Source organism: Nelumbo nucifera, chromosome 3, assembly GCF_055504915.1.
Source record: "Nelumbo nucifera cultivar China Antique chromosome 3, China Antique-T2T, whole genome shotgun sequence".
NCBI classification, from domain to species: domain Eukaryota; kingdom Viridiplantae; phylum Streptophyta; class Magnoliopsida; order Proteales; family Nelumbonaceae; genus Nelumbo; species Nelumbo nucifera.
In genome coordinates, this window is record NC_142651.1 from 7,238,708 (window position 1) to 7,264,978 (window position 26,271).

A 26,271-nucleotide genomic window follows, 5' to 3' on the forward strand; every position below is an offset into this window, starting at 1 on the left:
TATCTGCTGAGATCATGTAACAGCAATGGAAAGCAAAGATTTAAAGGAGCATCAGTGCTGATGAGAGTATATATCTACTGAGTACTTGCTACACCACACTATGACTCCTGCTACAACAGATATACAGATAAATATACATTGCCTTGCTACAAAAGTGGAAATACTGCTGGTCTTTGGTTATTACCAAAATCCCTCTTCCAGACATAGCAGCTACCTAAATGCATACATCAGCAATAAACAAGGTGTTTCGAAGATATCACTGCATCTCTTTGGTGCTTTTTTTGATAACCTGCTCAAGTTTCAGAGGGTTTTAGAAAATGGTTGATAGGACCAACTGCTGAAAGAACTCAGACCTCTGGCTTCTCTCTTTATAATCCTTCTCCCAAACTTCATCTGACGTAGATTGCTCCATGCTGCATCAACACAAATTGTCAGCCATATCCTCTTACAGTCAAAAGTGTTGAAACACACCAACAGTACCTGGCATGACAGTTATGTTTCCTTCCAAACTACTGTTTGCCAATATGAATTTTAATTGCTTATGACCTTGACAGCCACACCAATTCAAAAAGTTCCCTAGATTTTCTAGCTACAATAAGAAGGCCAATAGAAGAAAAGATACAAGAGCAAAGGTGGGAAAGGTGGGGCTTCCATTCTTATATTCCAAATTATCATAATGCATGCATGCTTAGACCATTTTCATGAAGGGATCTCTATCTCTCATAAATTACCACTGGACTATTTGAATACAAGTGACATCATTCAATCAAACTTTACCTTTTTCAAAAAAAAGTGAAATCACTGAAATAACATAAAAAATGTGCATAATCACTTAATTTGGAGAATTCATATTATTACCACAATTTCATTATGTACTGGAATGACTTTTAAATTATTACCTTCATTCCTGAAGCAATTTATAATTGTCTTACCATTCTGATGATTATGCACTCAAATGTCATGAAGTATAATTTAGAGATGCCTCTTTGAATGAAATCAGTTTTATTCCAAATACCCCCTAATTGTTCTACATAAAGACATTGTTTGGTGGAAGAAATCCATTCTAGTTGTAGGATGATAATTGGCTCTTAATCAACCATCACGTAGTAGCATTTACTTTCAAGGAGCATGTATTACTTAAGTCATACATGCATTTAAGTTGATTTCATCACCATCATCATCATCCACACCTTATCCCAACTATATGTGGATAAAAACAACCAACAAGTGCACATGCATGCCATTGTGCCTGTGACCAGAGAAACACATAACAAAAGAAAGGAGCAAAAAATTTTTGAGGATACTCAAGTGATAGAAATATTATGAGTTATGACTAAACCTGAAGCAAACAAAGTAATTAACCATGAATTACACATGCTACCGGATTTAAACATATTCCATTCAATGATGCATCTTGGACTTGAAATACATAGGCCATTTCCTCGTGATTTCACTTAACCACTTGGTTTCTCCTAAAAGAAACAAAGAAGGTTTCATATAACTAGGAAAATTGTGTCAAATCAAACATAAAATTTTGATTAAATGCTTGTAATTCCATGACTATAATGATTGGAATTATTTTGGTTTTACTTACCAATTGTTGGGTTAGGTAATACTTGTTAATTTCACCCATATTTGTGCAACACCACATGCAGGCATCAAAATATAGATAAGATAACCTTGCAAGTGGTTTTGACATTTGGAGCATTTGGTTAATTAAATGCTGATGTGTCTATGTTGAGACACAAATAAGGGGAATACAAGTCTACAAGAAAAGGCCACGCCAGCCTTTAAAGAATGTAACTAACAGCCAACCACTAGAACAAACTAACTAACAAACTGGACAAGTGGAAAGGCGAGTATAACAGAATTGTAACAGCAGTATATAAATAAGGAAAGGAAGCTAGGAGGGGATTATCGATTTGGGAATACAATCTCTCTCTCTCTCTCTCTCTCTCATTCAGGAGGCAGGCTCCCTCGAAAGAGTCCCTGAGTTAGGCAGTCCCTAACAAGTTGGTATCAGAGCCAAGATGCCAAGCACAAGGTCATCTGCAATGGAGAACAGAGTCAACAACATGGAAGGAGAAATGCAAAGAATATCAGCTGACGTCAAAGAAGTCAAAGAAATCAAAGAAAGCTTTGCATCCTTGCTTGAACGACTGGCACAGGTACCACCTGTGCCGAATCAGGAAGAGCGCAGTGACACCAGTCATCGAAACGGATCAAGAACAGCAACAATCAAGTTTCCCATCTTCGCAGGGGGAGATCCCACATCCTGGCTTCTGTGAACAGAAAGATACTTCGATTACCACGATACACAGGGACCTGATCGTGTCCCATTAGCTTCTGCACACCTGGAAGGAGAGGCGATTGTCTGGTACCAGTGGTACCGGCGATGACACCCAAGAGCCACATGGGCAGACTTCACCGACACCTTAACCATGCGATTTGGAGTCTCAGCCTTTAAGAACTATGATGAAAGCCTCGCTAAGCTACGATAGACCGGCTCCGTCCAAGATTATCAGATGGCGTTCGAAAGATTAGTTGTGTGCGTGCAAGGCTGGCCAGAAAACGCGCTTGTCGGCAGTTTTGTTGGTGGACTAAGGGAAGAATTGCGGCTGGAGGTAAAAGCCATGTAGCCCACCACCGTTCTTGAAGCAACAGCATTAGCTCGACTACATGAAAACAAACTGAATTGGGCAAGAAGGATTAATCAACCTCTGGGAGCTGCGATCATACCAGGTATACCGAACCCAGAACCAGGTATCTTGGGTAAACCGGAGCCCAGATCAGGAGTAGGAATCACAGGCAAGGATGCCAACTCTGGTTCAGGCCCCGGCTCAGCCAAGAGGTTAACCTGGGCTAAGATGCAAGCCCGACTGAAAAAGGGCCTTTGTTATGCATGTGGAGACAAATTTGGGCCGGACCATCGCTGTAAGATCCCTCAAGTTTTCTTCCTTCAACCTGAAACCGAATATGTCGAGCAATCAACAGACATTGAAGAGCCAATGGACAACCAAGAATGGGGCAATGGGTAAAGGAATACCCGGAAGTATCCCTGCAAGCCTTGACCGGTCTTGCTTCTTCTCAAACTATGAGAGTAACCGGACTGGTACAAGGGCGCCATGTGTCAGTTCTAATAGACAATGGCAGCACTCTCAATTTCATTACCCAAACATTGGTCAGACAACTAGGGATTCCGGTCCAACCATGTACAGCCTTCCAGGTGCACGTAGCTAATGGGAGCAACCTGGTGTGCGACAGTACGTGCATAGAATTAAAGATGAAGATACAAGGACAAGAGTTCGAGGTAGATTTGCACCCCCTGGAAATCAGTGGAGCAGATGTAGTTCTCGGAGTCCAATGGTTAAGGCAACTAGGGCCCGTGATATGTGATTGGGCACGTCTCACCATGCATTTTCAAGTGGGCAGCTCACAGGTGCATATTCAAGGGCAGTTGTCCAAGGGTCCAGGACCTATTAGTCTCGCCTCCCTAAGGAAACAAGCAGCAGACCCAGCTCACATCGTTTTAATGCAGATAGACTCCCACGGGAATGGCCCCATTCTAGCCCAATGAAGCAGATCCGAAGAAGGCCGTACACAACTACAGCAGCTACTTCAGAAGTTCTCAGTGATCTTCCAAGAACCTAAGGAACAGATTTCAGGTGGATACGCAAAGGGAATCACATCGAACCAGAGGAATTGGTGGTATGGTCAGGTCTCCCAATTGAGGATGCAACTTGGGAACCTTACTTGGACTTACAGAATAGATTTCCACATCTTGACCTTGAGGGCAAGGTCGCTTTCAAGGGAGGAGGGACTGTTGAGACACAAATAAAGGAACACAAGTGTACAAGAAAAGGCCATGCCAGCCTTTAAAGAATGTAACTAACAGCCAACCACTAGAACAAACTAACTAACAAACTGGACAAGTGGAGAGGCGGGTATAACAGAATTGTAACAGCAGTATATAAATAAGGAAAAGAAGCTAGGAGGGGATTATCAATTTGGGAATACAATCTCTCTTTCTTTCTCTCTCTCTCTCTCATTCAAGAGGCAGGCTCCCTCGAAAGAGTCCCTGAGTTAGGCAGTCCCTAACAGTCTATTACAGAAATGATGCTTCTAATGAATCTAATGCAATCATAAGAAATGAATCCATGGAGAAAGAAATCAGTTTTCTCCCAATTCCTCATCCAATGGCCATTTTGTAATTTTTTGTTATTTAAGTTGTTACTTCTGTACATATGAACACCATTAAGAGACCCCAAAAAAGTCAACAATCAAAAAAGAAGACATAAAATCATCCTTGAACTGTAGGTTGATATTCAACCATCCTCTGAAGCTTTCAACCATTTGATTAATCAGGACTTCTTATTGAGACTATTTTTGGTTGAAAACCATCCTATTCCTTTCGCCCCAAATAGCCTAAATCACAGCCAAGGGATTAATGGTCTTTGTTTTTTTTAGTTTTTCTCTTTTTTTGAATATTTTCGAATTTATTTCTGGTTTGTTAGTATCTTAGTAATAAGGTTAATCATTTTAAAGGATCAATTTAGTTTATAGAATCATAGAAGAGGTTTTTGAATTTTGAAAAAAGTTGAAGATGCAATGACATTTTTTGTATTTCAACCTATTCTTTAGGAGTCAAGACTTGTTTATTTTGCATGACTTGGGTATCATTAGATAGATAATTATCTATCCAACAGGACCAAGATCTTATTAAATCTGACATGTTCTCAGAGAGGTAAAATCAATAAATCATTTTAATGATAGGGTGTTGGTTTTTTGTTTTTTTTGGCACCCATCTGCCAACAAGATTTGGATCTTTCTATTTTTTGGTCACTATTTAGTTTTTTATTTGTTTAGTTTTAGTAGGATTAATAGTGTGTATTTGGGGTTACTGTAGGAGTTGGAGTCTTTTATTTGTCTATATGGATTATCTTTTTGGTTGTCTTAGTTTTCAAGCAGTTCGAAGTTGCTTTGTGTCAATTTTCTAGTTGAAACTAGAGTCTGTAAAGAGAGATCAGAGCTCTTATGTTGAATCTATTACTAGTATTGTTGTAATTGAAATTTTAGAGTTGATTTAATGGAATGGAAAATTTCTTTTGAATTTACTTGTAGGTAAGAATGTCATCTTCTTTCTCCTCTTTTTCTTTTAAGGTGTTACCTTTCTTCTCTCTTTTCTCTGCTTAAATCTAAGTCTCTCTCTCATAATTCAGAGCCTTAATCTCCCTCTTCTTCGCACCACATTCTTCCTAGGACTTCATCCTTTTCATCCTATATAAGAATCTTAGTTCTTCCTCCAAGCATTTCAGTCCTATATCTTTTCTGGTTCTTGAACATCTAATACAACTGAATACATCAAGGAGAAAGTAATAATTAGTTTCTCTACTGCACTGAAACCTATATCCCCAAAATGCATCAAGTCCAAATTTCTTTAGCTTCAGCCCTTCACCAAGATGCATCACACTACAAGTCTACAATCCAAGATGTCCAAATTAATAGACAAGGCTTTACATGAATATTTCAGCATCTTACCACATTTCATGAGTGCGCAAAGGAGTGAAACAATAAAACAATGAGAAAACAAGGCATGTCTTTTGTTTTTTTTTTTGATAAAAGAAAACAAGGCATGTCTTGCAATACCAGAAGAAAATATCATATTCTTTCTAGCTCTTTCATTCTCATTCTTACAGCACTTCCAGTAGTTTTTATGCTTTTATGAATTGCAACTAAACAAGTATGTTTTGTCCGATTTGACAACAATGACATTATGAAAAAGCACCCAAATTGTTGTGTTAATTATTGACTACCAAAAACCCAAGAAAAGAAAGGGAAAAAATGAAGGATATTCTTCAAATATTTGCCAGTATAGAACATAAGCCTTGATGGCACTGTTACAGAAGGCCAAAATTTTGATTTACTTTATAGATAGGAGACAGGCATTCCTCAATCTTTTCCACCTGAGTCTGTTAACCTCAAATTAGCACTAAATTTCTGGTTTTACATTTTCCAAGCCACAAAACTTCTTCCTCTTCCTTATATCCACTTGCACTTCTTCTTAATCATATTTCTAGCTTGTTCCAAGCAACAGAACTTAGTTCTTCCTTGTACCTACTCACTACTTCCTCTCAATTATTTTTCATGCGATCCAAAGGCAGACCTTAAGAAATAGCCATTTATCTTATCATCTTTCCCGCTATCATGTTTGTTGCAGATATTTGGAATTGGATTTTTGCTTTCTGTGTGCAGGTAGAACCTACCTACAGATGTAAGTCTGTTGTTTGATCTGTCTTTTATTGTGTGCCTACTAAAAGAGGGAAAGTATGTGGAATTGTATTAGAGCAACTGCCCTCTGAACAATTTGGGAATAAAGGAATGCAAGAATATTCCAAGAAAAGGAAAGAAGCCTCTTAAATGTCAAGGATTGCGCTTTGAAAAGAACAATTCATTGGTTGAGAACTATGGACTCCTTCCATTTCTTTTCCTTTGATGATCCTTGGAGGAATTGGTCAGTTGTGGCAATTAGCTCGTCCAGGAAGGACAGGGTTACTGTAGAGTGGGTTCCTCCTCCTTAAGGAAGCATAAAGCTGAATTCTGATGGAAGTTGTCAGGGTAACCCAGGCCCATCTGGTATAGGAGGGGTGTTGAGAGATAAGGACAGCATCATTTCAACCTTATTCTCTGGCCCAGTTGAATTAGGAGACTCTAATAGGGCTGAATTATTAGCGGCTATACAAGGTATTCAGATTGCAAATCAACTTGGTGTGAAGAATCTACTAATTGAAGGAGACTCTAGAATCATTATGAAGTGGTTGTCAAATCTGGACTCAGTTGTATGGTGCTATAGGGACCTCTTAAAGAAAGCTAAGTGGTTAACAAGGAACAAGAATTTTAGCTCACATAAGGTAGGCAGGTTGGAAAATAACTTGGCTGATTGTCTTTCCAAACAAGGGGCCAATAGGGAACATCTGTACTGGGCTTCTTTATTATGTGTTCCTTCTAGTGTTTTGATGTAATCTTCACTCTATAAGCAGAGGTCACACCTCGTGCCTCTCTTTGGGATGCTTGTAACAATCTTCATCTTTTGCTAATAAAATTATTCTTGAATCATCGAAAAGAAAGACCATTGGGACAGCTCCATCCCCCAATCCCCAGCCTTGTATCTCCTTTTTTCTTTAATAAGTTTTCCTTTATTGTCAAAAAAAGGTCACATCCCCCAATACAATTTCCCCAACAGTGTCAATTGTTTCACTCTATATCATAATGCATGTACATATTTCTAGAGATCCATCTTTTAGTCCTTCAGAAACAACTCCAACTCCACATGAATCTACTTTTCTATCCACATGTTTTGAATTTACACTTTGAACCAATATAAGCAATAAACATCCCATATGGTTTTTCTTATTTGGAGGATAAATCATCATTATATGACCATAGATAAAAAAAAAAAACTGAAAAACCAACATTTCCACAATTTGATGGAATTAGTGGTGTCTTGGAGCAAAACTGTGTCTGAAAGCTGACTTAGTGTTGCTCTTTTTCACTTTACATTTCTTTGCCTTGGCATCCCTGGTTTCATCCTTCCTATTTTACCATGGGGTTCCTCTCTTAATCTCCTATAAAATCTTCTTGTTCTTGGAAGATAAAAAACTAATCTTGTAACTTTGGTTCACTAGAAAAAAAAAATCCTATAAAAGAAAAACATGAATAAACTACTCAGATATACTAGACATAAGAAGATAAATCCACACATATAAAAAGACAATGATACCAATATGCAGCTTCCTATATATCTCACTGCAACTTTTTTCCTGTTCATTTGTTTCGAAGTGTGGAGGTGGGGTGGAGTGTCTTGGCCAATGAGTTTTAGCAGAATATGGCCAACACATAGGATTGAATCCCTAAGTTGGCTAAACAAGTTATAAATTAGAACTTTAGAAGTAGATCTGTAGATGGGGGTGCATTACAACTGCGGAAACAAATAAGGCCTACATTGGCTACAACTTTTACTCGTGACCTCAATAAGGAGTGATACAGCCATGATCCTGTAAGAGGTGGGTGGAGTTATCTAGGAATTTCTTCTGTAGGTTATTTTTTTATCGGTTTCTTCTGTAGGTGATATCCTCCAAAACCAATATTCCAATCCTTCACATACCATGTAGCATGTAGGTAGAGTAGAAAGAATCATTATTATGCAATCCAAAAATCATCTTGAAAACCTATGATCACTGAAGTATTATGATATTGGAAAAACATGATATAATGTATCTGTATGAACTTTCTCATGGTATTAACTGGCACAGGGGATAAGACCTTTTCACATCAGAAGTGGCTATTTTATCATTTCTGGAGCTTGTATCCTGGTCAGATTTGGTATTTGGAAGAGATACAGTGCAAAGAAATGGTGAAAGCAGTGGATCAGGTGTAGAATCAGATGCATTAACCCTTCCATTTGTTGAACCAACTCCAAGAAAAGAGCTTAGTTCTCGTAGTTCCTTGCCAAGCATTGCTGAGCTATTTGTCCATAGGCCTGATCTTTGAGATTTTCTCCTTCGCTGCAGAAAAGCAAAAACAATTAAACATATAACCTCCTATTTGTAGGAACCTTAATTGCATAACTGATGCTCATGGGAGTCTTATTTGTATGACCACTAATCTGCAATTTTGAATTATATATTTATACCTTTAACAAATGAGAATGCTGAACTGTAAAATGTCCAATCATATCCTTGCCTAAATTTGCTGCACATACAGGGCATACCTACAAAAAGAACATGGTGATGATGGTTCATGCCAGCAATTATTTATCCAAATTACAAAGAGATCCAATACAATAATCACAAAGAAGAGATTGTGAGGCTAATGAAAACATGATCATCTAAAGCTGATAAAAAAAATCATCTCAAACAGCAGTCAGTAGCAGTGAGGAATCATGCAACTAACAAGACCAAAGATTATCCTCTATGATGTCTGGTGAATGCCCACCAACTAATTTAAAACATAGTTACTGACTAATTAAAATAGTTTATTGTTTGGGATTATCAAAAAAATTATCATTTGGTAAGTGATGTGTGCCTGCCAACTTATTCACCAATCCTTGAAACAGGAAGCTACAGCCTATGTCTCTAGGGACCTCTATTGTAGGTTGAAAGCTAATGTACATCAGAACAAATTCCATGCAGATTCCTCAGTAAGGGTCCATTTGATTTGCAGTCAGAATTGGAATTGAAATCCCTCGTAATCGGAATCGGAATGGTCTACTCCTCCCACTTGTTTGGTTCAGGCGGGAATCAGAATCGGAATTGGAATTGATTGGAATGGATTCTCATTCCCAAGGGAGGGGAGGGAATGGCCATTACCTCAAATGGGGGAATGCCATTCCACCAGGAATGGGAATGGGATTCCCATTCTACCCAACCAAACGGTTGAAATCAGAATGAGCCATTCTGATTCCAATTCCAGACCCCTATTTCTGCAAACCAAATGGACCCTAAATATTGCAGCTTGTCTTGAAATATCAAATAATATTTTGACACCACGTAGCCACTAATAAGGTAGCATGGAAGTGGAGCTGAGTAATGCAAAATATTCGGAGAAAAAAAAAACACATTTGAGTTGGTAAGCGCAAAATATTGTAAATTCTAATTTACAATTCATTTAGCATGGGATTTGGGAGGACCTTGTTTTTTTACAAATGCACCATGCCCCTAATTAGTGGTGAAAAGTAACCTTTTGAAAAGGCAACATTATTTTTGTCTAAAATTTAAGGTATATTTGTCTTCTCACTAGAAGTCTACCTACTTATTAAAAGGAATATGAACAAATTGGAATCCATCATTTATCCAGATATACTTTACTAATTGGATTATCCTTCTCTGCCTTATTCTTTAATTAGATCATACTCATTGATATGGTTTGTTATTAGCATACTCATCCATATGGTTATCAAAGTGTACTATTCTCCACTGTATTTTTACTTGTCAACTCTCACAATCCATTTTCTAGGCAAGCCCAGCCTTTTGGTAGTGCTGGAGGGTGGCAGTAAGATGGATAAACAATGGATGGAAAAATAGTCTAATTTCTAGGGAGTAAGGACTGCCCATCATTGACCTGTTGAAACATTAAAATAAACCAGGTGCATGGAATATAAGAGGGGTGATTGAAAACGCTCGAAGCAAACCAGGTCCATTTGGTTCACATTCAGAATCGGAATGGTATTCCCAGTCTGTTTGGTTCAGACAGGAATCGGAATCAGAATTAGAATCAGCTGGTGTGGGATCTCATTTTCATGGGAGGGGGAAGGAATGGGATGCCATTCCACCAGAAATGGGAATGGGACTCCGATTCCAATTCCAAACCCCTATTCCCACAAGCCAAACGAGCCCAAGAAATTATAAGCCTAAGAATAAGAATGTAGTGGCTCACAAATTAGCAGCTATTGGGCTGTTGCTAAATAGAAGATAAGTGTGGAGACGAAAACCACTTGATTGTGTTGCTGATTTAGTCATTTGCAATCTTCATTTTTGAGCAAGAAAAGATGGATAAACAAACATGGAACAGAAATGGGGGAAAAAAGAATATGACTACAACTCCACTAATTTTTCCTGTACAACAATTTTTTTTTGGCTTCCTTGCAACAATGTTCATAGGAACAACTAAGATTCTCTTTCTACATAAATATGCATTGTCTTCTTTACATTCATTTATTTATTATTTTTAGGGAAGGAATGGGTGTTTGTTTTTTTGGTAAAATAAGAAGCAGCTTCATTAATTTAGATTGTCAAAAACTACATGAGGTGCTGTAACCAAAAAAAAACAAAAAAAAAGAAAACTATAGATGGGTGTTCATGCCAGCAATTTATCCCTTCAAAATAAAGTCCAACCATTGAGTCCTTAATTTATAGATGTTTGCATGGGTGTCTTTTCTATTTACATGAAAGTCAACTTGCAGTATCAGAAATTATGAAGACAACTACACAAGACTGCATCATTGGAAAGTTTATTCATTGACAAGGATACAAAACCTATGGAATTAGGGATTTCAATGGTATATCAAGTTAAAGTAAGCAAAGTAAATACTTTACATACTGCATTTTTCACATCAAAGCAGTGCTCGTCCTGCAGATGAGCACAAAGCACAGGGACTTCAATCTCTACAAAACAGAAAGGGCATAGAAACCAGGCCCTTATGTCATCATCTCCTTCGGAATCATCCAAGCTCAAGTGGTTTTCTGTTGGTATTGAAACAAGTGTTAGATAGACGAGATGCTGTAGGGAGGCTTCTTGCTCCTACAAGTTCACCATTAAAAGCTACAACTATGATCTAGAAACTTTAAAGCAATAATACAGACTGAATTGTTCGGTTATATGGAATAATATGCGGAACCTTACCATAAGGTGGAGGAGAACACTAGCCTACAATTATCATACCATCCCACCCCCCCCCCCCCTACCCACCCACCCACCAACCAAGTCACGAACACACACAAAGAATAATAAAGACCTCGGAAAATTACACAAAATGATGATAAAAAAAGAGAAGTTACGTAACAACTTTTTTGGCGCCTTTGGGAGGAGAGGATGAAGAGTATTCCCCTACTCTATCTGACGAACGCACCCACTGAGAAAATGGACAGATTAATAAATCTTCACTGTGTGGCGAGAAGAAAAGGAAGTTACTCCAAACAGATGTTTTTCCCAGAAACCCAATTAAATACGTCCTCGGACAAGTTAGGTAAGTCACCAGCGGACACCGAAGATTTCCAAGTGAGAGGACTAGCTAGAGAGATCTTCTAGAATCCAGAACGGCAAGAGGAATCATAATCCAATTGCCAATTCGAACAGACTGGCTGACCACAAGATTAAAAAAAAAAATCTATTCAAAATCTTCGAAGGCAGGCAGTGAACTCGATCATTTTAACTGTTAATTTAAGCAAAAGAAGGATCCCCAAACTTGACAAAAGTAACTCACAAGACTAGCATCCTTGGGCCACCAAAAACATCTGAAACCAATAAAAGCTCAAAAAGATATACATGATTGATTAAAATTTCAATTCCAACTAGAAAGAGGGTAATTAAGTTTTCTGAAATAGATGTCCCGAAACCGATGGAAATACATCCTAAAGAAGGAATTGAAGAATGGGGCGGACTTTGTACCAGAGTTGAGTCTGGCAGTCTGCATCGCAGTTAGGTGCTTGGTGGAGTGAACCCTAGAAGCCCAGAAATCGACATCCATGGTGTTAGCTTGGCAGCTAAGTGGTGCCAGTTATATTGTGTTGCGGCAAGGGGAGTCAGTTTTCCGGGCAACGGATAGAAAAAAGGAGAAGATAGATAGAAGCGAAATTCTTGTGCTGTTACTGTATCCACTCTTCTCGGTAGCCTTCTCACAACAACAAAACTGAAGACTTTCTTTGCTATCACACATAGAGAAGAGTCAGACACAGTGACACAGGAGAACAAACAAAAGTAGATATATAGATGTGCGATACGTGGCGGACGGAGGAATTTTAGAAAAAAAAAGTTGTGAAAATATATAAAAATAAGAAATGGAGGAAGCACATGACATGCGAGGATGATGATGTGAGAGTGTAATTGAATTCAGACAGTCATGATTGATGTGCTTCGTTCTTCCATCTCGTGTAAAATGTCCCTTTGTTCGGAATTTGATGATTTTGTCTTTTTGTGACTATGCAGTAATGCATTGTATTGGAATCGATGTAAATAAAAAATGATATATGTTCGATTTTATAGGCGTTTGCAATTAAGAAAGAGTGTGTAATTATAATTAACTTAAAATACTATTTTAATACAAAGAATTTTATATTGTAAATCAGTAACAACATTATTAACTCGCCGATAATAAACTGAACGTTGATTGACTTTATCAAGCTATAAGCTATTAACCGTTTGATGAATAAAATAGAGGGTGTGGATCGTAAAATGTGTGGGACCCAAAGCGGATGCGCCAAGAACAGCTTAGAATGATAAAATAAAAACAACAGTAGGAAGATGTGACGACTGACGAGCCCAGAGGAGAATATAAAATAATGAAAGGCCCACTCAGCGACGGGGGAGTGAGTATGGACTGGACTGAACATCCACCACCACCAATTAGGTTTGCCCAACCTCACGTGTCTTCTACTCTGCGGAATCAATCTTTCGTCTTCTACTGCGATCTGGAACATGTTCCCTTCCTTTTCCTTTCTCCTAATGAAAAATGTTTCATAAATCAACAAGATTCTCTTTCTTTTTTACTTCGCCCATTAGTTTATTCAAGTTCTGTTAAGTAAGTGGTTGACGTTCCGTATTTGATACGAAAAAATAAAAATTAATAATAATTATATAATGAGAGACATGGTAGACATAATGCTATATAAGAATTTAGATGAATCCCACATATTGCCAATTCAGTGGTTATATTCCAACACTGATCATACATGTGCTTTTAGAGAGTGAGAGGTACGTAGGAGTTGCAGTCACATCCATATCAACTATGAAAACATGTAAAGAGATGGTGTCAATTGGTCTAATGTGAGTTCATTATATATCCAATATAAATTTATTACGGATGGACCAGGTCCAATCCAATCTAATAAATATTTTGGACTGGATTGGTCCAATCCAATATGTCTTGTTGGTCTATTCAATCCAACCAAATTGATTTGGACTAAATGGGGTCTAATCCAAAACCGGTCCAATATTGACACCCTTAATGGCGAGTGGTTGAAACCATATATATAAGACTATATTTGGGAATGCTTATATTAAAAATAAGTGTTTAAAAACAAGTACTTATTCAAATAAACACTTATTTGCATTTGGCACCCAACTTTTTCAAGTGCTTATTAGTCTATTGGACGTTTAATAGTTTTTTTCTCCAACACTTAAATAAGCATTTCTAAATTTTTTTGTCCTTCATTTTCTTACATATTTTATGAAAATACTTTTATGAAAGCACTTTAAAAAAAGCACTTTTATAAAACCATTTTTATGGAAATACTTTTATAAAAATACTTTTGCGAAAGCACATTAATAAAAGTACTTTTATGGAAGCACTTTTATGAAAGTACTTTTATAAAATTCAACTAGGGATAGTTTTATAATTGGTATTTTAAAATTCAACTAAGGATAATTTTGGAAAAAAATGAATAAGTGCTTATTGTATAAACACTTAAAAAAAGTTGAAAATTTGAGCTTAAAAAATAAGCACTTATTTTTTAATGGTGTAGTCCCAACCCAAATAAACACTTATTTTTAAACACTCTCAAACATGGCCTAAGAGAGACTAGAGAGGGAGATAAAAGATATCATAAGAATTTCTGTAATCCCTAACAACAAAAAACCACATTTCGACAATATTTGAGACTAACTCAAATGCATATCTTTCTTCTTTAGCCATGTTCTTTTCTCTCCTCCTTAGCTTGTTTATAAAGATCCTAATTCTAACTCCTTGAATTCAAGGTTCAAAGCATCAATACCTAAATATATACCCCATTTTTTAGTTTGTTGATACTGACCATAAGGATTTAGGGACACGTGACAATATCAATACTTGGAACCATGCTTCTTATACTAGTTTGAGGGTTTCTTTTCAGATTAATACTGTAGGGGTGGCAAATAGGTGGGTTAAGTTGGGTTGGGTGAGGGTTGAGTATCAACCCACCCATATTGACCCTCTAACACATTTGCCACCCCATATTTATTGATACTAGTGGGTCACAACCCACCCTAACCTTAACCCACCTATGGCCACCAATATGACCCACCCTGACCTAGAGTATGATATAAAAATTGATAAAATTTTCAAAAAAATTAAAATTAAAATAAAAATGCTCAAAAGCACTGAAAAGGATAAATATATTTAATGTAAAACATAAAAATTATAGGAAAAAATAAACAATAAAAAAAGTAAATGAAAGTATCATTTCACATAAAAATAGAAAATTAAAAAAAAACATAAAAAATTGTAGAAAAATGTAAAAATTACAAAAAATCAGAAATTGATAAAAATTGAAAAATTGAAATTGCATAAAAATCGAAAAACTGTAAAAATTACAGAAAAAAAAAACACAAAAAAATTAAATAAATAACAAAAATAAAAGCAATTTATAAATTGCAAAAATAAGACAACAAAAATTATGAAACATTGCAAATTATAGACAACACTAAAATGCAAATAAAATACAAAAATTACAGGAAATACAAAAAAATGGAGAAAATAAAAATTGCATGAAAACAACAAAAAAATATAGTCAAGCAAAAAAAATTGCAAATAAATAATAAAAGTACAAGAAAACCAAATGTAAAAAAAAAACGTAGGAAAGTTACAGAAATTGATAGACTTTATCTATTTTAATATAAGAAAACAAAAGATAGAAATGTAGGAAATTTTTTTATATAAGTTTTTATCAAAATTTAAAAAAATGTAGGGAAATGTAAGAAATTTAGAAAAAACGTATCTAATTTCTGAGTTCTTAAGTATCAGTTATGGTTTTCAACCCATATTTAGTTTTGAACAAGGATGGGGAAATTGATGAACACAGATCTGGCTTTGAACCCAGATCTTTCATCGTCTTATTGAAGAAGAAGGTGAACACAGATCTGGTTTTGAACCAGATCTACTGCGAATCTAAACTTGAACCTGCCATTCCTCACTACAATAGCGGAAAACCTTCCACCTTTCTGCCATGGTGGAAAGAGCAGAAGGAGATAGAAGAAGAAGAAGAAGAAATCGTTGATGGTTCCGATCATCGGATACTGAGAACAACATGGGTGAAAACCAAACTTCAGAGTGTGACGGCATAAGACCTCCCCCCTACTAGGAGATTGGCAGACCAGATTCAATCGAGACTCCTAACCCTTTTTTCCTTGAGTTTTCACCCTTTCTTTACCCAACTGACCCCAACCCATCCTGACCCTAATGGGTACTATCGACCCAACCCACACTGACCCTTTTCCCCTTACCCTAATGGGTCACTCAACTCATGTTGACCCGAATAGATGAATACGGATGGATGCATTGAGCGGGTCAAAATGGACTAGTGTCAAGATTGCCAACCTAATTAATCGTTTGTTTTTCTAAATTCTCAAAAGGAGACATTTCTGAAAAGGAAAAATTTTCCACAATGTTTTGTTAATGGAATCCCAAATGTCAAACATTTAGAGAGCACCATATCAAAAAGAATTTCTCAACTTTGCATTACTAGTCTTGTCTTAGCATGGATTTTTGATAGAGAATTGATCTTTTGGTAGTGTGAAGCACCAATCATATCAATCAATGTATTACCCAAGCCGTGAAGTGTCTACATGTTGCAACAATGTACAATGTTGATGTTTAATTGGTTTCAAGGAGAAGAAAAAGAGAATATTGTGCTGTATTTTCATCCCATGCATCAAAAGAAAAGAAAAGAAAAAGACTACCCTATAATTTTGTAACAGGCTAACAGCCACTTAAAAAGTGAGTCTGAATCATCTATAGTTCTTCTCACATCTGTGTATGTGCGTGTGTGAAAGAGAGACATTCGTATACCCTTTTAAACGTCATAAGCTTTTGCTTAAGAAAAACTTTTTTTTATATTAAGAAAATGTTTTACCATATTTTATCATTATTTGTTCAATAGAAATTGCCTTTATAATACAGTGTTGAGACTACTGTTTAGATTTAGTTTAGTCTAATTTATTTCTTTTTTTTTCAATAGATGGGGCCACACAGCATGGCTGTAGCCCATTCCCCAACCTTGATGAAGTTGAAAAATCAATCCCAACCCCAAATCTCCACGACCGCCAGAGCCCAGAGGCCTTATACCAACCGAGCCAGTTGGCACTTTTTATCTTTGTTACTATTGTCTGTCATAGCAAGAGAATATTTGTCCAAAAGGAGAATACAGAAACAAGTTTTTCTTCACTCCTTCAATGAAGGACACAAGCATCCTTTCAAGCATTCCATTGACGGATGCATGATCAAGTTGAGTGTCTGTCTCGATAATAGTATTCAAATCAAAAGACCTATTAGTGCTTTTTATGGTAATTAATATTTGTGATGATGATAGCATATAATATATTCAATTATTTTTATAAATTTTTATATTTCTACATCTATAAAAATTATTTTTATTTATCATATTTATTATAGTTCATTAATATAGAGATATGTCAAAATAAAATTCTCGCAAAGGTAATGAGAATTAATAAATTCTTATTATTTTTATTTATCATTAATAAAATTCTTATTATTCTTATTTATTATAGTTCATTAATAAAATTAATAATTTTTATGAATTATCTTCATCAGAATTTTATTTGAATTCTTGTTACTTTTGCAAGAATTAACTTCCATATGATAAATCCAACTTCAGTTCCTTCAACTACTGAAACCTTACAATGAACTGCTATAAAAAATATCGCTTAACTCCTGAAGATATCTTGCCATAATGCCATCCAATGATGTGGGATTTAAGGTAAAGGAAATTAAGAATTAACCCACCATACGGTGGGAATAAAGAACAAAAAACCATCTACTAACTTAGGCTATGTTTAGTTTGAAGGAAAAGGTAGGAAAGGCAGAGAAACCTTTACAAACCTTGTATAAGTTTACTTGCTTTTCCCTTCATCTCCCTACCTTTTTTTCCTTCAAACCAAACATAGCCTTAATGGTCAAGAACTGACCCAATGAAAATAGGTTAAAAATATTTTTAAAAAACAAGAAAATAGTTTAAAGAATGAATTGTTCATCTATTTGCAAGTTGGAAATTTCTTCATGGTGGTTAATGTGGTCCAGCATTGGCTATTGAGAACACAATATGTACTTTCTGATGGTTTTTTTTTAATTTAAATAAATGAAAGGGTAAATTGCTAAGACCTTCCGTAAAATTTTTTATCATTGCTAAAACCTCCTCTAAAGTTTGGTAAATGCAAACACCTTTCATTAACTTTTTGACATGTTTGGTTGCAAGTAGACCCTCTGTTAGAATCTTATAACTAAAAGCACAAAAGTGTAAAAATACCCATGTAGTTACTTTTTACCAAAATGTTTATTTTCCAATTTTTTTCTTCATATCAATCACTACCCTAATCCCTTCTCATCTCTTTTTTTTTTTTTGGAATTGATGTATTTTCAAAATTTTCCCTTTATATCAATTGCTCAAAGGTAAAATTGCTACTTTAAACTCTTTTTTTTTGTTGCTCATAACATTTATATTGTTTTTTATGTACAAAGCAATCTCAGTAATAATTACATGGGTATTTTGGACATTTTCATGCCTCTTGTTAGAGGATTTTACAAAGGGGGTCTACTTGCAACTGTGTCAACAAGTTTAGGGGAGGTGATTGCAATTGTGAAACTTCATGGGAGGTTTGGGCATCGGTCAAAAACTTCAAGGGCAGTTTCAACAATTGTCATGGTTTGTTTTTCAATTATTGAACGAAAAGAGGGTTTTTTTGTTTATTTTCCTTAATAAGCATTAAATGGAAATGCAAAATAACATTTTTGCCATTAACTTATTTTACAATTATGAATAAAAAGAATGGAGTTTTGTGTCTTTTTTGTAACAAGCATTAAATGACAAAGAAGAGTCATTTCCTAATAAGTATTAAATGAGAAAACAAAATTACATTTTTAGCATTGCTATAAGCCAACCACTTCTATTCATACTTTTATAGATAGTATAGATATAGATATAGTTACATTTGTTACTAGCTAGCATATCTACCCCTTAGGCCATGTTTTATATTTGACTTGAGAAACTAAATTAGGTTTAATTATTATTGTTTGGAACCCACTATCCACATAGCAAGTCTTAGAAGTTTTACATATTGCCTACATTTGTAAATTGACTTAGGAAAAGACAGATTTATCGATGAGATTCCATGCATCACTTTCTATTTCAAAAACTAATTAGTCACTTCTTAAGATGAAGGCTTAGGTTGCATTTGGCATTCCTTATTTTAAGGACTTGTCTCCTTTTTGCAGTTAAAAATTTAGTGTTCATAGGGGCATTTTAACCACAAAAAGGATATAAATCCTTAAAATAAGAAATGCCAAATGCAGCCTTAGTATATATATGTTTGGAGGAGAATCCCTCCCATATGAACCTTTGTTTTGAAAATAGAACAAAATATAAAAACATTGTTTTAAAAGGCTTTAACCTTGAGGTGTGAGGCTTATGCCTTGAGTCAAGGCACAAAGATTTTAGGCTTAAGCCTAAGTTTCAAGGCATGAGGCATAATTTATAAAGTAAAAAGGTATAAGCCTCAAGTATCAACGATTTTTAACAATTTAATGTAAAAAATATATTTTATGCATTTTTATAATTCAAAATATACGAAGAAGCACTTCAATAATTATGGGTCAAATAAATAAAAGAGTAAAATTGAAAAACCAATAGGGAAACTAGGTTATATTAATTTCTCATAGTGTTTCAGGAGATTCAGTGCAAAAAAGGGCCAATCAAGTTCTTAGTTTCTCTTGAATATATCAATTGAGAATTTTCTCTTATTATTTAAAATCTAACATCCCAAATTTGTTGTTTTTCTCATTTATTTTTCTAATGGATTTATTTTCTTTTATTAATTTTTAATAAATCATACTAATTAGGTTGTTTTTTCTTCTAAACTATTAAATGGCCACAAACCTAATATCCAAGTATATGGATGTTTCTTCATATGTTTCCTTTTCTTTTAAATTGGTCGTTTGATTTTTTTGAGAACTTTGCATTTTGAAACATGAAAATTAAAATAGTTATAATTGTTAATTGATTAGCTATTATTTTATTTAATGCTTAAACGTTGAAATTTATTGCTTATAAATTTTTATTTTATGGATATTTATATCTTTCATCATTCTAACTTGGATATTTATACCTTGAGACTTACGCCTCACCTTTTTGGGTCATTCCGCCTCAATTATGCCTTTAGCCTTTTAAAACCTTGAATAAAATAATACTTTAAAAGAATATGGCTTTGTATGATAAAAAGTAAGGGTGAATTTCTGAAACCTCCCCTGAAGTTTGGTGATTGAATCATCTCATGTCAACATTCTGACTTAGTATAGAACCCCTTTGTTAAAATCCTCTAGAAAGAGGCATCAAAATGTCCAAAATACCCATGCAATTACTTTTGATCAAAATGTTTATTTTCAAAATTCTCTTTACATGAATTGCTACCCCAAATCCTTCTAATATCTTTTTTGAAATTGATTCGTTTTTCAAATTTGCCCTTCATATCAATCATTCAAAGGTAAAGCTGCAATTTTAAATTCTTTTTTTTTCCTTGTTGTTGTTCATAAAATTTGTATTGTTTTTTTCTATAGAAACCTGCCTCAATAGTAATTGCATGGGTGTTTTGGACATTTTCATGCCTCTTGTTAGAGGGCAACTGTTTTAGAAAGTTCAGGGGAGGTTTCAGCAATGTACCAAAAAAGAAAAGACATCTTTTGTGCTTAATTCTCCATATGCTAGTTAATAAGTCTGATTAGAGCAACTGTGTTCTAGCCAAATTTTCTTTCCATAGTAGATATTTCCTATTTTGGTTACTTAGGTGATGTTTGGCATCCATGATGATTTCTTGAAAATCACAGTCATGTCGGAGCCGCATCAGCATTAGAGGAATTGGCGTTGAGTTTTCTGTTTGGTTGGCCGATTTTGGTGATTTCAATTTTTTTGAGGATGACATGGCAACATGGCATTAAATAATAACTCTGATACAAAAACAATCGCCCTTTGAAAATCAATACCAAAACAATAACTTTGATACAAAAATAATCTGATACATGGCATAAATGATACCAGATCAATTTTTGGTGATTTTTCAAAAATCACTGATTTCAAAAATCGATGATTTCTAGATAATCAGCAAGAAGGAATCATCATCAATGCCAAACATCACCTTAAAATCTCCTTCAAATGGGATATGATTTGGTATTCGATCAATTCTAGTTTAATTTGGCGTAGCATTGTTTAGCACCAGGTCACAAATTCACAATCTCAGATTCTCAGTCGAGGTTTTGTTGGGTTTGGGCCAAACTCGAGCTCCTTCTTAGTTCTAAGGGTCTGCGAGGTGGTCCAGGGAGGCCCGACCTAAAGTCGTAAAAATACCTTTAGTTAAGATCAGTTCTATGAGCTTTTCAAGCGAGTACTGTTATTTGCATACACAACCGTTCATAGGATTGATTCGACTTCATTTCACTACTGTTATGTTGCTCTAATTAACTTGTAAATTTACACGTTAATGAAGCAGGGAGCCTATTGGGTACCGATGCACATGGGCTGAGTTTGCCTGATGGGTAACTGAAACTGGACTACCATGGGCTGCGCTGGGATGTAATTTCACAAGTTAATAGCATCTACGACCAAATTCTAAAACCCATTGATCAAGTAGCCTAGGTGTTTTAGCATCAATACCCTTTTCTCATAAAATGGCTCCATATCAGCGCCACATTAGAAACCCATTTTTTGGGAAAACATATATTGTTTGGCTAGTCATTTTTCTGAAAAAATTAAAAAAAAAAAAAAACATTTTCTTAGACCATATCCTGAAAATCGGAAAGACATTGAAAAACGTTTTCCCGTTTTTTCTACTGTTACTAGCAACATTATGCTGACACAGCATTGAAAAACGCCTTGTCAGCATGGTTCTAAATGGCATTGGCCGGAAGTGGCCCTAAATTTTTAGGCCAACAGGCAATGGTAGGAACCACATCACTTTATTAAAGAGCTGCAAATGGATCAAATCAGAGCAGATATAGGTCATTCCAAATTTGAATAAAAACTTATCCATCAGATTTGAATCGACTTTAGATTGCAATTGTATCAATAATCCGGCTAGTTGATTACTAAACTAAAAATGAACAAAACATTATATGTCATTAATAAAATATACTAAAAATGACTTTGATAGTGTAGTTCATGTACAAAATGAATTAAAACTAACTTTAATGAAATTTAAAAACAAAATATCAAACCAAATTTACTAATAGATATAGTATGAATTTTAAGTATATACAAGCATATACATTTAAATCAAATGGAATTAGATAGGGCGGACCCACATTTGATCCAATTTTAAATGGGTCGAATTAATTAACCCTTAGGCTGTGTTTCTTTGAAGGAAAAGTTAAACAAACTATACAATGGGATTTATATCTATATTATATAGAGGAAAGAGGGTAGGTGAGAGGTCCTTCCACCTCAATGATCAAACAAACCACTTCTCTTTTCCATTCTCAGGCATGCGGTTTATTTATTTTAGAATTAAAAATAAAAATCACAAAAAAAAAAAGTCAAGTCTTAATTGTATCTAATAAAAACCATCACAACTCTCTAATCTCTAATAGATTCCTTCTTAACTCGCCCCAATTGCCAGGTCTATATATAACCACCCCCTTCCCTTAGTAAATTCCTCTTTCTTTCTTAAATCTTTTCGAATTCACATTAACAAAGTAGAGGTATTAATTTGATGGGTTAGGTCAGGTTAAGGCCCAACCCTAAGACATGGACCTCATGCCTGTATAAATACCAAGGTTAGATCCAAAATTTCCAACCCAAACCCACCTTAATTAGCTAAGCCTAAACAATTTGTAATGAGCTTGAATGGAATTGGTTAAGCTTGGGAGGGTTGTTCAACTGTGGAAGTTTTAATTTCTCACTCATGTGTTTCACTTTTTAGCATTTATTCTGGTTTTATAGTAAATTTGATACCAGTACAATTATAAAACTAAAGTTAATCTATCTATGAAAAGTGATGTATTTTCTTTTTCTTCATCTTTTATTTTAATAAAAATATTAGTTATACATCCGTTGTTTTTCTTCTTTATATGTCATAATTACCTAAATACTATAAAACAATCGTTGATTGATATTTTATGACATTTTGTTAACTCTTCTTCTATTGAACCTCATGCATTGCATAGATTTATGATTTATCCGCTAGTTGAATCAGAATTTGAACAAACAAATACCCGTTTACAGCCTTTTATTCAAAAGGTTTAAATTTTAATTATTACAGCTTTAACCTAGTGCTTCGGTTTTAATGTTTTGCAAGTAAAAAGAAAATAAAAATATACAAGCATTACTCTCTAATGGGCCTGATAACAAACCAAGTCTGGACCAATTGATGTTATTATTAGGCCGAAGCCTCGGCTTTGCCGAAACTCTTTGGGCTTACTTTAATTGACCCATAAGCCTCGTATCAGCATCGGATTGTTGTGGACAAAATCGGGGATGGCTCGTTTCGGTCCATGGCACACCACCCTCACCCTCACTAGTGTTTTATTTAACACCACAGGTTAATCCACACTAGATTATGGATGGTTCGTTTTAATTTGGTCCATGTCACAAGCTCATCAGCTTTCGTTTGACATCATATATATATATATAGTGCACATCAATTCACATTTTTTTCTAGCCCCAAACTTTATTTCAGGTGGAAGGGCAGTCATAAAATTAATTTGATATGAAATATTTGATTGAATAAAAGGTCAACTCAAATCATTCCTCCACTTGGGAGCTACGAAGTACGAACCAAAGCCTTAGAACGAGTTAAAATGAGATGACGAAACTCCAAATACAATGGAATATTTGGTTACCATAAGGGGCAGTTTGCTTTGCCAAGACTCCGGAATCCGGATTCCGGATGTATTAGAAATAAACGCGTCAGTGATCCATCATGCCCTTACCGCTTACCAGATGTACCGGCAACTGACGTATTTACTTGTAAATAGGTGTGATTAAGGGGCCCTTTGCCTTTGGGACTTGGGAGGGTTTCAACTTTAATTCAACTGCTTTCACTGAACCACTTTGATCAATAAGTTATTAAAACTAGATTACCAGAAGAGTCAATTTTTAACTGAATGAAAGCTAGCTTATTTAGATTTTTTTTTTTTTAAGATCGAAAAAACTTATTTGGGCTTTCCAACTCCCCGTTGTCACCAAATTAACATAGCTTCTAATTAAGCTTAATTTCCATATAGGCCCACCTCGCAAAGCAGAAGCTGCATCATGAAAGCCCTCCCAAACGGGCATTAAGAAAAATTTGAGCTCAGAGAGAAATTCCTGCCCCCAATCTGCTATCCTCTTGAATGTTGATGTTATTCCAACAATCAGTACACATGGTTTTCAATTCCACATGCAACAGCATAACTTTGCCCATGAAGTTAATTGGTCTTAGAGCCTTAGAGGAAGAGGAGTGGGGTCGAGAGTGATTAATATATGAGCTTGGGTATCATGCATCCTGTTCCTCGTTGGATGCATCGCCATCGCTAGCTTCTTGGTTTTGGCAATGAAATCATTCTACCCAAAAGGAAAAGGAAAAGGCTGGGGACCCAAAACAAGATGTTTTTAACGGTTGCGAGTGAAAATGTTAAAGTTGATGGCGGATTGCGGGTTGTCTTTGTCCCACTGTGTCTTTCCATCCCAACTTTTCTTTTGGATCACTCCGCGCGCATCTTCGATCATTACTTCACTTTTATGTCTCCCCTCCTTATTACACCAAGTTATACTCTTATTTACACAGCCTCAAGAGGAGCAGAGTACTAGCAGCGACGGCCGGAAGGATCTAGAGAGAGAAAGACATTTGATTAAAGACCATATCATCGATCGTGCATGCATTAAGTTCTTACTTGTTATTTACTCAACCGAATGGAAGAAGGGGGAAAAGAGATTGCTTGCTCTATCTACATCACAGCTCACAGAATCACAGGAATAGGATAGGAAGGAGCTAGCTAAGGGGAAAAGAGATAGAAGCTAGCTCTCTCCATTTACTAATCTGGATTGAATTTGAAACTTATTAAATACACATCTGAAACTAGCTAAAACCATATAACGTCATTGGATTAGCCTATGGAAGACTAAAGAAAAAGATCGAAGAAACACTAGGGGTAGTTGTTGGAATATAATATTGCACTGTATGAAATGCACTATATATTCTCATCAAACAAGCAACATAGAATATATATGGTCTTAATTAAGATCGATATGGATCAAGAATTTGAGACAGTTTGATCTAGATCAGGATTACCTTTAGTAGTACCGATTCCTATCTCAAATATTCTATTTAAAGCTGTATTGTATTTGTAACAACTACTGTTGGTGCAATTGAATCTATCACCTTTCAGCTGAGATTTCACAGAGGTAGACGTACACTTGACTGGTTGAGGGACAACTTGAAGATGCATGGTTCACCAGCTGCCAACCCGTGCTTTCGCCCTTAAAGTAAAGTCAGTACCAGATGCCTCAAAAAAAAAAAAAAAAAAACGCAGACACCTCCATGAATCATGGTCCATAGTGGTTCTACAAGCTTAAATTAAAATAAATGAATGAATGAATGAACGAACGAATAAACTAAAACCAAAATTAATCCATATTGATTACTTTTGATCGAGAGAAAGAAATAAGAACATACAAGTGAAATATCTACTATATATTTTCTACTGCAAAAGACTACTATTACACAAACAACTCAAGCTGGCATATGGAATGCATAAGTAATCCAACCTCTCGGTCTCAGCCTACAGATCGACTCGCATTTCTAAATCCTTATTGGCAGCTCACATGTTACAAGAAAGCATGCTATAACAACACAAACATCAATAGCTTTAAATTTCCAAGGGCATTAAAAAACAAAACAAAAAAAAAAAGGGTGACGACAACAGAATGATCATCATACATGAATGATACTAGCTTGTCAACAGACAGTAAAGGAAAACATAAAGAAAGAAAACTTTGATCGGACCAGGAGCGCTTGATTCCCCTTGCATCGATGATAATCTTTTCATGATTTTAGTCATCGAGATGAGCTTTCCATGTATAGAGATAAGCGTTTAGTGTTCAAGTTGCCCATTTCATGGAGCAACTCATCCGGAAGCAAAACTGGGTAGTTTGATAAGCTCAAGAAACTAACAGCTGCAGCCATGGTGGAACTGTATGGAAGAGAAGAAAACTAAATATAAGAAAGTAGTAGTAGTAGTAGTAGTGAAGTGAATTAGCTAGGATGAGTTATGGGGAGGGAGAGGAGGGAGGAGGAACACATTTATATATACATGCATGGACATGGGGATAATAATATTAATTGGAAGGGTAGAATGCAGGCGTAAAGGAGGGTTGATTGGAGACAGTTTTGTCTATGTAGGCGGGCAGTTCATCAGTTGTAACATTGTAGAGCACGCAACACGCATACTAATATACTGTAGAGCTCTGTCTTTAGGTACAGTGTCGGCACGTTCCCACAAGAAAAAAGAAAGAAGGAAATAAAAGCAAAGAGGAGGACAGAAGGGTT

General features: G+C 35.5%; 1 protein-coding gene across 1 annotated transcript; it reads right to left on the reverse strand.

The window, feature by feature from the left end:
• Window positions 1–39: 39 nt before the first annotated feature.
• On the reverse strand, window positions 40–12,450 carry LOC104593069 (protein DEHYDRATION-INDUCED 19 homolog 5-like). The gene is made up of 5 exons (XM_010252746.3): window positions 12,163–12,450; window positions 11,095–11,237; window positions 8,690–8,767; window positions 8,320–8,561; window positions 40–413 (listed from the first exon to the last, which is right to left on the reverse strand). Exons 1-5 carry the CDS (start codon window positions 12,239–12,241, stop codon window positions 311–313), a joined length of 645 nt encoding a protein of 214 aa, XP_010251048.1. The 5' UTR covers window positions 12,242–12,450; the 3' UTR covers window positions 40–310.
• Between the last annotated feature and the right edge of the window lie 13,821 nt (window positions 12,451–26,271).

Coding starts and splice junctions, on each gene's coding strand:
- LOC104593069 (XM_010252746.3), bottom strand. CDS start 12,241: ATGGATGTCGATTTCTGGGCTTCTAGGGTTCACTCCACCAAGCACCTA. Junction 11,238..12,162: donor GACTGCCAGACTCAACTCTG/GTACAAAGTCCG, acceptor CAATACCAACAG/AAAACCACTTGAGCTTGGAT. Junction 414..8,319: donor GCCACTTCTGATGTGAAAAG/GTCTTATCCCCT, acceptor GTGTTGATGCAG/CATGGAGCAATCTACGTCAG.